Source organism: Heterodontus francisci, chromosome 4 (assembly GCF_036365525.1).
Source record: "Heterodontus francisci isolate sHetFra1 chromosome 4, sHetFra1.hap1, whole genome shotgun sequence".
Taxonomy (NCBI): Eukaryota; Metazoa; Chordata; class Chondrichthyes; order Heterodontiformes; family Heterodontidae; genus Heterodontus; species Heterodontus francisci.
In genome coordinates this window covers 171,575,048-171,587,246 of record NC_090374.1, presented here as the reverse complement: position 1 = coordinate 171,587,246, position 12,199 = coordinate 171,575,048, and the positions used below count along the sequence as shown (strand labels likewise).

At 42.4% G+C, this 12,199-nt stretch overlaps 1 protein-coding gene across 3 annotated transcripts in view; it reads left to right on the top strand.

Annotated features, from left to right (window-relative positions):
- The window catches only part of znf462 (zinc finger protein 462), a 103,861-nt gene that overhangs the window by 71,039 nt on the left and 20,623 nt on the right, over nt 1-12,199 (top strand). For all 3 annotated transcript variants that reach the window (XM_068030531.1, XM_068030533.1, XM_068030532.1), the window contains exons 5-6: nt 4,350-4,523; nt 8,052-8,317. In XM_068030531.1, the coding sequence (XP_067886632.1) occupies nt 4,350-4,523; nt 8,052-8,317 (440 nt within the window). The remainder of the gene's footprint in view (nt 1-4,349; nt 4,524-8,051; nt 8,318-12,199) is intronic.

Genomic DNA, 12,199 nt, shown 5'->3' with positions numbered 1-12,199 from the left:
GTGATTCCTGACATCACCCCTGAATAGCCTACCTCTAATTTTAAGATTATTTCCCCTTGTTCTGGGCTCCTCCCACTCGAGAAAATAGTTTCTTTCTATCTACCTATCAAGTCCTTTAATCACCTTGAACACATTGATTTACATCACCCTTAATCCTCAATACATGAGGCCTGGTTTGTGCAACCTGTCCTCATAATTTAATCCTTTCAGCCCCAGTATCATTCTGGTTAAGTTGCACTGCATCCCCTCCAAGGCCAATAGATCCTTCCTGAGGTGGGGTGCCCACATCTGTTTTATAACTTGTACCATTCTTGTTCTGCTATACTTGCTCAGAGTGCTGGATATTTGTCTCCTTCCTTTCCTGCCTTCCTTTTTTGCTGCTGTCTACTTGTTTCTAATGAATCTGCTAATGTTGCATCTTAAAAATAATATCTGATGAATCAGGGAACTGATCTGAGCAAGAGGAGGATGGGTGGAAGCAGCTTGAATAGTAACTTTCAAAAGGGAATTAAATAAAACTTGAAGGGGGAAAATCTGCAGGGCTATGGGGAGTGGGTCTATTTGGATAGCTCTTTAAAAGGGTTGGCACAGGCACAATTGGACCAAATGGCCTCCTGTGGTAGGCTGTAGGTTAAAATTGAGCAGGGAAAAGCAAAATTTGGAAAATTACTCATTGTGGGCAGTAAAGAAAAGGCAAATAAGTTTATGATCCAGTTCGGTGCAAAGCTAAAGAACAAGCAGGTTAATTGGAGGATGTAGTGGAGATTCGAGTGGTGAAGATCAGAGTAGAGCTTTTGAATGTTTGTTTTTTTCCTGACCATTATTCATGCAAAAAATATGTGGCAGTATGCCAGACCTTGTAATCTGGTCTCTGAGGCATCAGCACACAGAAGCATCTATTGAAAGTCAAGGAAATTCAAAGTGGTTATTTGGAGACAAGACCTTTCGAAATGAATGAAGCACTGGGTGCCATTGGCAGGCGTGGCAAAATCTTAAAGGAAATACAGATTGAAATGAGAACACTGGAAATGGGAGGGAGGAAGATGCAGAGATCCAGGAGGACCAGAAAATAGCAAATGCTACTCCAATTGTCAACACAGGACTAGGCAAGAATATAGGAAAGCCAATGAACCTAAACGGTATGCCTACTCCCACACTCGTGATGGCTGGAGCACCCTGGCTAAACATTTCCTCTTTTTTTTCCCCCCCACTCCCCTACCACCAAGTCATCTCCAGGGAGAGGCAAACAGAGAAAAAACCCAGGGCCAATAAGAGAAAAAATGGCGAATTCCTCTCTGACCTCCTCAGGCAATCAAAACCATTCCTGGAGATCTCACGGACCAAGTGCTCTCTATAAAGACCTTTGATATGCTGTGATCTCTGCTCCAGTCAGGAACCGGTATAGCTCCCTCTTGAGTGTAGAGAGTCAGCTCTCACTGCACCAGCCAGCAACACATTCTAGAGACTTGCTACTCTCTGGTGGGTGGAGAAAGAAGAAACAAATAACATCCAGTCTGTTCCTACTCTTCAAGTTTTATCCAATCATACTGTGTAAGGGGAAACATTTGCAGGGCTATAAGGAAAGGATGGGGAGTGGGTTTAATTGGATAGCTCTTTGGAAGGGCTGGCACAGGCACAATGGGCCGAATGGCTGTCTGTAGTAGGCTGTATGTTAAAATGAAAATTGAGCAGGGAAAAGCAAAATTTGGAAAATTACTCATTCTGAGCGCTAAAGAAAAGGCAAATGAGTTTATGATCCAGTTAGGTGCCTGAAGCCCAAAAGCCAATCACAGAGAGTATTACAAGCCATAAGGTGTGAAATTGTTCCTTGATAAACTATCCACTGCCTGTTGTTTTTTTTAAACCTGCAGTTGAAGTGTGGTTTAGGGAAGATGGAAGGGAATAGAGATGGGTTTGCAAAGACATTTCAGCCAATTTTAAGGGGAAATTACAACATGCGGAATAATTTCAGGTTTTTTAAAAAAAAAAACAATAGGCAGAGGATAGTTTATCAGGGAACAGTTTCACACCTTGTGGCTTGTAATACTCTCTGTGATTGGCTTTTGGGCTTCAGACACCTGGGTTCACAGTGTCAGCCTCTGGGTCAGAAGTTCTTAGTTCAAGTCCCACTCTGTGTAGGCTGTCCTCCCAGCGCAGTACTGAGGGAACGCTGCCCTATCGGAGGTGCCGTCTTTCGGATGAGGTGTTAAACTGAAGCCCCATCTTCTCTCTCAGATGGATGTAAAAGATCCCATGGCACTATTTCAAAGAAGAACAGGGGAGTTCTCCCCAATGTCCTGACCAAGATTTATCCCTCAGCCAAAACCTAAATAGGATTATCTAAACATTATAGCGTTGCTGTTTGTGGGATCTTGCTGTGTGCAAATTGTGCGGGGTGGCAGATTGTATTGAGACAGAGCTTAACCAAAGGAATTTACACTTGCACAGCGATGAATAACATTTAATGCAGATATTGGTGCCAAAAATCTCTATAGTGACATAACCAGGTATAAACTTAAAGGAGATAACAACAGTTGAAGAATTTTTTTGCGTGATGAAGTTATTGCCTCAGTGGAACCAGCTAATGAGTATAACACATTAGTGTTTATTGGGGTGGATGGAGTATAATTCTACGGATGCAGCAATTACACTTAAAAAGGCTTAATTTAAACCACATGTAAAACACTGAATCCCATTCTGATCCAGTGGTCTCACCATAGACTCTGAAACCATTGGGAAAGGTATAGAAATCAGGAAGTGATAGTGGGGAAGGTTCTGAAACTTGGGTCAGTCTCTTGCGAGAGTGGACTGAGGGAACTGTGATTAAATCTTCGAAGATGCGATCCAAGGTTTTTAAGAGCACTCTCTGTAACATTGTGACAGAATTGCAGTAATTAGTAATAAAGTGAAAATACCTATTTTTAAATGTTAATAAAGTGGCAGTTTTATTTTTGGATCCATATATCTGCTGAGCAGATTGCACCTCCAGGTGGGACTGTAGAACAGGAATAGAAAGTCCATGTTAATTAAAAGTTGGAAATAACTCCCAGAAATATTTGAGCGAGTTGCAAATCCCAAAGAAATGAGATGGATAAGTGAAATGGATTTTGCACTTTTTTTTTTTTAAAAACTGATCATGCTCCTATCATCTAACTTTCTTTAACAAAAAAAATCTTGCAAACAAGTAAATTCTATTTCCTTCCTGTAATAAATGAGACTCCTTGAAGCTTTAAATTGCGTAACTTGATTATCTTCTTACAGCCCCACAACCCTCTCTGCACGCCTCCATTTCTGGTCCCTTGAGCATCCCTAATTTTCATTGCTGCACCATTGGTGACCGTGCCTTCAGCTGCCTGGGCCTTAAACTCTGAAATTCCCTCCCTAAACTTCTCTGCCTCAATACCCCTCTCTCCTTTAAGATGCTCCTCAAAATCTACCTCACCTGTACTAGTATCTCCTTATGTGGCTCAGTGTCAAATTTTGTTTGATCACTCCTGTGAAGTTCCTTGTGAAGTTTTACTACTTTAAAGGTGCTATATAAATGCAGATTGTTGTTGGTAACATGGAAATTCAAACACAGTCTGCTCATTTGAAGAGCCAAATGTTGTAAAGTATGAAAGATGATGCCTTTTTCAAAAATAAATGGTCACTTTGTGAATTGGAACTTGGAATGTTTTAAGCAGAGAGGCCAAAATTAAATGTGTCATGAAAGAAAAAGGGCAGATAGGAATCACTGAGTAAATGGAACTAATATAAATCAATGTGGCCCCTCTTGTTTGTATTTTGTGTTGTTTGCATAACTGGCAAAAAAGACTTGCATTTCTATGGTGCCTTTTATGACTTCAGGTCGTCCCAAAATGCTTAACAGCCAGTTTTGAAGTATAGGGAACACAACAACCAATTTTGGTCCCAAGAGCAGCAATGAGATAATGACCAGATAATCTGTTTTTGAGGTGTTGATTTGAGGGATAAATTTGACAAGGACACCAGGGAGAACTCCCCTGCTCTTTTTCAAAATATTGGCCATGGGATCTTTCATGTCCAACAGAGAGGACAGACGGAGCCTCAATTTAACATTCCATTGAAAGGCCCCCTTCAACAATGCAGCATTTCCTCAGTACTGAACTGGAAGTGCCAACCTGGATTTTATCTTCAAGTCTCTGAAGTGAGTCTTGAACCTACAACCTTCTGACTGAGGCAGCAGTACTACCCATTGCACCACAGCTAACACCAAAAACAAGGAAACGAAAGCCATTCAATACAGTTTGTTTTTTTTTAAATCGATCCGCTACTTCTGTGAATGTAAATCTGTAACAATTGAATATTCATGCTCCCTCTTATTACTGCAGCCGGATGCTGTCGAGACAACAAGCTCCATTTCATTAGTTAAAGAGCGGAATGTCGTGGGGTACAAGTGCAGTTTCTGTTTTGAAGTCCATCCAACACCCAGAGCTATATCGAACCACCTTCGCAAGCATGTTGCCTTTGGCGAGTCGTTAGATACTGTTCGGAGTTGTGAAGAGGTGAGCTTTACTGTTCCACATTTGACACCAGCATTTCAAATGGGTCCTTGTGTCTATTCGAACCCTACTCCTCAATTCGGACTGTGGAGTGACATTGCGACAAATATGTAAATGTAGTGTATTATAAAACTGATAATTTTTCTGAGTTTCTATTTTGATTTCTTTGCATAATTCCCTTCCCCTGCCCCCTCTTCCACCCTCAGCCTTTTGTTAAGTTTCTATGACTGGAGAGAAGGCAACGTGATTAAAATTATCAACGCTGGTCTGTTCAGCCAACAGAAAGCTGCATTCTGCTGGGCCTGACCATCTGTCCTGTAGTGTAGGGTCTCATCAAACCCCCTTGGCTATGCAACCTTCTTCAAACAAAGGCTCATGTTCTTGACTGTTGTTCCTAAGAATTTAACCCATAAATCAGCTGAAAGGCAAGCAGATGGGGCACGCTTTGAGAGGCACTAGGTTGACTTTCTAAAATGAGAAACTTAGTTCCAACTTGATATTTATAACATTACCTGGGCTGGATTTAGCTTGAGGCCAGCAGAGGTGAAGGGAACTTTATGTAAGCATCTGTCCAAAAATTGTTCTTTAATATGACACAGGCTTAGTTGAGTCAGTTTGCAGCAGTTACTGACTCTCTAAGAAAGACAAGGCAAGGATTGGAATCGATTTTGTTTCAGCTGCTGACTTAATAATACCATGTTAAATTGTCCATTATATATATGTTACGACGTTCACGGCCGTCTCTTTCTACAAATTCGTAATAAGATACTGACCTGCATTTTGCAGTCAGTGGCCAAACGATGATTCTCGTTGCTGACCTCGAAAGCTGCCCACAAAAGAGCTAGTGATCTTTGTGGCTTGAGTTTCCCCTTTCCCAATGTTAATTTGAATCTTACGCCAAGTCAAGTTGGTTTCCAGGCATCCAGCAATAGGGATGTCGGTAGGCAGCCAATCATAATGAAGTATTCTCATAGACAGCAAACCAGGAAGTTAAAAGCACTGATTAGTCTTCGCTTTATTATCATTATACAGAGAGCAAAATAAATGATTGGGGCGTTCACGTGGGATTAAAGTAGAAGTTGAAATATCAAAAAAATTCCACACATTTTTAATTTTTTTATATCGTGGAGAAATTTGACAATTCACAAAAATAATTAGTTTTTTCAGGGCTGTTGAGATTGTATAGTAATAATTATGAACTTAGTACACCATTAAACACCTAGTTACACCTTATTCAATAAGGAGTAATTTTTGCAAGGGTTTTTACAACAAGACTAATAATGTAAGATGTCAAATTCTTGTCAGTTCACTGATTTCTAATTGATTACATCTACGGGGACTTCAGCGCACCCTATGGGGAACCGTAGAATCACTGACAGCAGCATCAACATTTCTGCATTTAACTGTACATGTTCAGTATCCAGACGTTGCTGACAGTTTCAGAAACTTAATGACAGCGAACGCTGATAATTGCTCCTGCAAAATCTGGGCCACTGTCTATCCACATTTAGTTTTGCGGAGAGATTGGCGAAGCTGGGTTGTTTTCCTTGGAGCAGAGAAGGTTAAGGCAAGACCTAATAGAGTATTCAAAATTATAAGGGGTTTTGATGGAACAAGTAGGGAGAAACTCTTTCCTCTGGTAAGTGGGTGTGTAACCAGAGGGCATTGATTTAGAATAATTGGCAGAAGAACTAGAGGGGAAATGACGAGAAATTCCTTCACACAGAGGGTTATTGAGATCTGGAACGCACGACCTGAAAGGGTGGTGGAATCAGATACCATAGGAACTTATTGCTCTTTCTTGCACTAGTTCTATTCAGATAAACGTGCTAGAGAACTGGGGTGATTTGTTTATTGTTTCACTGTGTGGTCCAGCTCTTAAATTGTGTCATTATACAGCTCAGCGTATGGGTAATCGTTCAAGTACACGATTAATCTCTGGAGAATTGGATGATTCTGCATAAGTGTAATGGAATAAGTCATTCTTTACATCACAGGCGGAATGCACGTGGAACATATTTGCCAATAAGCAGCTCTCTACGTTATCCACTGTGCTATTTTAAATTACTCCACAGTCAAGAAGACGGCGAATAAGATGTGTTTGTTTTTCATGGAATTCTGTAACACCTGTGACTAAAGAGCTGTGGAAGAGATGTTTTTAAACCCTGTATGTACCCTGGAGTGACTTGCTTGGTGGTGCAGCTTGAGACTGCAAATCAGATTGTGTAATTAGCCCTAATATATTTGACTTGAGGTATGCACTGGTTGCTGCAATGTATTTTGAGATTTAAGCCATCATTATTGCAGCGACAAGATTTGATGTCCCAGCTGACCCCTTCTAACTCTTAGAGAATGCCATTTCGAAATCAAATTAATAAAGGTGCCCCCTTTGTAAAGGGGCACAAGCAAACTCCAGATTATAAGGAAAACAAAAGGAACCTTTTTACGTTAAAGCATAATATTGTCCTTGGTATCAACAATGTCCTCCAGTCCCTCTGGTGCCCACTGGTGGTAGGAGGCCTTGGGCATAACAGCAGAACCTGCGAGCTCTCTCTCTAGGGACAGCGGCCACAGACACATCTGTGGAAGAGAGACAGGCAGTCAGGCCGCATGAGTCTCCCCACCCCCCTCAACCACCTGCTGCCTGGACCTGTTGACAGCCACCTTGGCAGTTCCATGCGGAGGTCTTCCCACTTGCCCTGTTCCCTCCACACTGAGTGGCCAAAGATCAGGAGAATGGGGTGCGAGGTACCGCCAGAAATCGAGGACCAGCCCCTTCAAATCTACAAAAGAGCTATTCAAATAGTACCACGCTGACCTGCAAATCTTTTCTTTAAGTATTTATCCAGTTCCCTTTTGAAAGTTGTTTTTACTACCCTTTCCAGCAGTGCATTCCAGATCATCACAACTCGCTCTTTTTTTTTAAACAAAAAAATCACCTCATCTCCCCTCTGGTCCTTTTTGCCAATTACCTTAAATCTGTGTCCTTTGGTTACCATCCTTCTGCCTCTGGAACAGTTTCTCCCTATCTGCTCTATCAAAACCCCTCGCACATTTGAACACCTCCATTAAATCTCCCCTTAACCTTCTCTGCTGTAAAGAGAACAATCTCAGCTTCTCTAATCTTTCTACATAGCTGAATTCCCTCATGCCTGGTACCATTCACTAAGTAAAATGTATTTGCACTCATTCACAGTTAAAATGGATGATATATTTTTATCTATCTTCATGCCTTCGTGAAGTTGGCTATTTAGGACTGAGTTGACGAGAAATCTCTTCACTCAGAGAGTTATGAATCTTTGGAATTCTCTACCCACCCCGGGGAGCTTTGGATGCTCAGTCAGTGAGTATATTTAAGTCTCAGATCGATAGATTATTTTGGACTCGAAGGGAATTAAGGGTTATGTAGATATTGTGGGAAGGTGGAGTTGATGTTGCAGATGAGCCATGATCTTATTGTATGGCTGAGCAGACTTGAGGGACCGTATGGCCTACTTCAGCTCCTATTTCTTATGTTTCTTTTCCTAATAGGACAAAGATGGAGATATCCGTTCCATATGTTCAGCTGAAAAATCGGCAGAGGCGTTACCAGAGCAGCAGAGTTCGGAGGTGGAGGAGGATGCCACTGGGGTGGATGCTACCATTGGAGGTTACCCATGCAGTCAGTGCGATCGTATTTTAATGTCCTTGCAAGGCTTGCGTTCCCATGAAAGGAGTCACACGGCTTCCGCACTGTTTAGTCGTGAAGGCAAACATCACTGCCAGTACTGTTTGTTTGTCACGGCTTTTCGCCAGAAGTAAGTGAACGGGTAGAACTCTTATTTCAGTAAGGCTGTGGACTGTCAGGCCCCAAGGTGTTAATGCTCCCACTGAGCGTCAGCATAACCAATAGAACTGGCTGAACTAGGGATGGAATGCAGTTGGATGATCTCTCGCCAAGCAAGTCAGAAATACCGCAGCTGCTACACAGTTAGACTGAAGTGGGCTCTGATGGGTTTACTTTTAGCTCTTGCACTGTGAATCAATTAGTTGAGTGAGAATTGGTAACTTCATCCAGCCGTATTATGCAATTCATCTTTTATCCATCTAGTTTTTAAGCATTCCTTTTCCCAGTTATGCAAACCAGACCGCTTGCATTTATATAGCCCCTTTTAACGTAGTAAAACAACAAAATCTGACAACAGCACATGAGATATTAGGACAAGCGACCAAAAGCTTGGTCAAAGAGGTAGGTTTTCAGGAGCATCTTAAAGGAGGAGAGAGGGGTAGAGAGTGGTAAGATTTAAGGAGGGAATTCCAGAGCTTAGGGCCTCGGCAGCTTAGTGTCCTAGGCCCAACCATCTTCAGCTGCTTCATCAATGACCTTCAATCATAAGGTCAGAAGTGGGGATGTTCGCTGATGATTGCACAATGTTCAGCACCACTCGTGACTCCTCAGATACTGAAGCAGTCCGTGTAGAAATGCAGCAAGACCTGGACAACATCCAGGCTTGGGCTGATAAGTGGCAAGTAACATTCGCGCCACACAAGTGCCAGGCAATGACCATCTCCAACAAGAGAGAATCTAATCATCTCCCCTTGACATTCAATGGCATTACCATCGCTGAATCCCCCACTATCAACATCCGAGGGGCTACCATTGACCAGAAACTGAACTGGAGTGCCATATAAATACTGTGGCTACAAGAGCAGGTCAGAGGCTAGGAATCATGAGGCGAGTAACTCACCTCCTGACTCCCCAAAGCCTGTCCACCATCTACAAGGCACAAGTCAGGAGTGTGATGGAATACTGTCCACTTGCCTGGATGGGTGCAGCTCCAACAACACTCCAGAAGCTCAACACTATTTAGGACAAAGCAGCCCGCTTGATTGGCACCCCATCTACAAACATTCACTCCCTCCACCACTGACGCACAATGGCTGCAGTGTGTACCATCTACAAGATGTACTGCAGCAATGCACCAAGGCTACTTAGACAGCACCTTCCAAACCCGCGACCTCTACCAACTAGAAGGACAAGGGCAGCAAATACATGGGAACACCACCACCTGCAAGTTCCCCTCCAAGTCACACACCATCCTGACTTGGAACTATATCGCCGTTCCTTCACTGTCACTGGGTCAAAATCCTGGAACTCTCTTCCTAACAGCACTGTGGGTATACCTACCCCAAATGAACTGCAGCGGTTCAAGAAGGCAGCTCGCCACCACCTTCTCGAGCAATTAGGGATGGGCAATAAATGCTGGCCTGGCCAGTGACGCCCACATCCCACGAATGAATGAAAAAAAAAAGCTGAAGGCACAGCCATCAGTGCCAATTTACAAAGATTTACGTGAAACAATCTTCATAAGATGTTTTTGTTTTTTGTTGTATTAATAGCTGACATTGGATGAGGCTGGGCTTAGAGTCCTTGCGTCCATGGTCACGGCCCTTTATCTTGTCCTTATCTTGAGATGTAACGTGCAGCCAGCCAATCTGTGCAGGCAAAGGCAGGTAAATGATCCATTTTATCAAGGGAATATCTACTTGTCATTGGGGCAGGAACACCTTGATACTTCTGTCGGATCCCGTTCTGGTAAGAAGTGGCAAATACATTGACGTGACTCGTAGAGTCTCCTCCCCCCTCCTCAGAAGTGGCCTGGGCACTTTCCAAAAGTCACAGATCATTTATTCCATAATAGGCCTGTCCTTTACTCAGGACTTTCCCATAATGAGAGCCCAAACTGAGTGGGGGAGCGGTGGGCCAATTGATTTGATGCCTTTCCATTCCATCCTGACCAGTGTAGGGGCCCCAGTGCACAACTGCTTTACATCTTGATGCTCTACAGATATTCGCAGATTAAGCAAAAGATAAATCATCGTGAAAGAAAGCTAAGTGGTCTTGGTTGACAAGATAGGAGCTAACTGGGACCAAAATGGGAGGGTGTGGAGGGTATTTTGCTTAAACATCCGATTTCATGATAAATCCCGGCGTGGTATTGAGAGAGATAATTGCCCAATGTTTTATAGCAGTTCCCTAGTTTTATTTTATAACTTCAATTGGTAGAAATTTAGGTGATTTTTGTTTTAATAAGACTGAGTGATAGAGCGTGTAGTTGGGTAGCGTGTAATTTTAATTAAAATACCAAATTGTTTATCTACTTCAAATTTTTTTTTACTCTTCTAGATTTATTATATGCCTTTCTGACTGTAGTTCTAGCTGTCAGCACTGATTCTGTATTGGCCCTTGCATTCTATCCATTGTAGTTGGTTTTGGGCAATGGCCCTGTTTAATAGACATATTCATTGTTCTAGCTAGTTATAAGGGGAGAGGAGGGTTAATGGTATCACACGACTGCACCTGACAACTAATTAACAACATTTTGGCAGTGAATTTTCTTCTGGAATTTTATTGTTTAAAATGCCACAAGACTATGATTAGTGTCAGTCGACCTCACATGGAAGGGAATTTACATAAATTTAAAATAACTACCCATTTCTACTCATCATTTCCTATCATCTTTTTGCTGGGCTTTACGACTTTATCCAAGCAAGTTGATGATGGGTTGAGTCTCCATGGAGGAGCGTTAACTATTTGTGAACTTGGCTATACCATGTATGTACACCATGTATTTATCATCACTTTCTGAACCAAATTCTGCAGTAATTAGCAATGGAGAAATGTAATGAAGTGGCCCCTGTGTTGCATATAGTGTCAACACATCAGGATGGATTGTGACCCTTGGCAAATGTCCTTGTCGGGGGGCAGTTTCATTTAAGTGTAGTATATTGTATATTGTCTCTGAGTCAGAAGGCTGTGAGTTCAAGTTCTACTCCAGAGTTGAACACACATTCTAGTCTGACGCTCCCAGTGCAGTACTGAGGGAGTGCTGCACTCTTGAGGTGTCATCTTCTAGCTGAGACGCCAAGAACAGAAGCCTTCTCTGCCCCCTCAGATGGATGTAAAAGATCCCACTGCTGCTATTTCGAAGATGAGAAAGGGAGTTCTCCGTGTCCTGGCCAATATTTATCCCTCAGCCAATATCAATAAAAAGTAGATTATCTCCTCATTATCACATTGCTGTTTGTGGGATCTTGCTTAAAATATATACTTAAAAAGAGAAAATTTACAGAGCCTTGGGGAAAGTGGAATGAATTGGATTGCTTTTTCAAAGAACCAAGACAGGCATAATGGGCCGAGTGGCCTCCTGTTCTCTGACTGTCGGGGTTTTTTTAAGAAAAGAAAGACTTGCATTTATATAGCGTCTTTCATGACCTTGGGACGTCCCAAAGCATGTTGCAGCCAATGAGGTACGTTTAACGTATAGTCACTGTTGTAATGTAGGAAATGTGGCTGCCAATTTATGCATGGCAGGATCCCGCAAACATTAATGTGATAATGACCAGATAATCTGTTTTTAGTGATGCTGGTTGAGGGATGTATATTGGCCAGGATACCGGTGAGAACTCCCTTCTTGTCTTTGAAATAGTGCCATAGGATCTTTTATGGTCACCTGACAGAGCTGATTAGCCCTCGATTTAAAGCCTCATCCGAAAGATTCCACCTCCAGCAGTGCTGCATTCCCTGGATTTTGTGCTCAAGTCTCTGGAGTGGGGCTTGAACCCACGACCTTCTGACGCAATAGTTAGCAATAGTGCTAACCACTGAGCCACAGCTGACCTTGGAAATGCATCGCAAA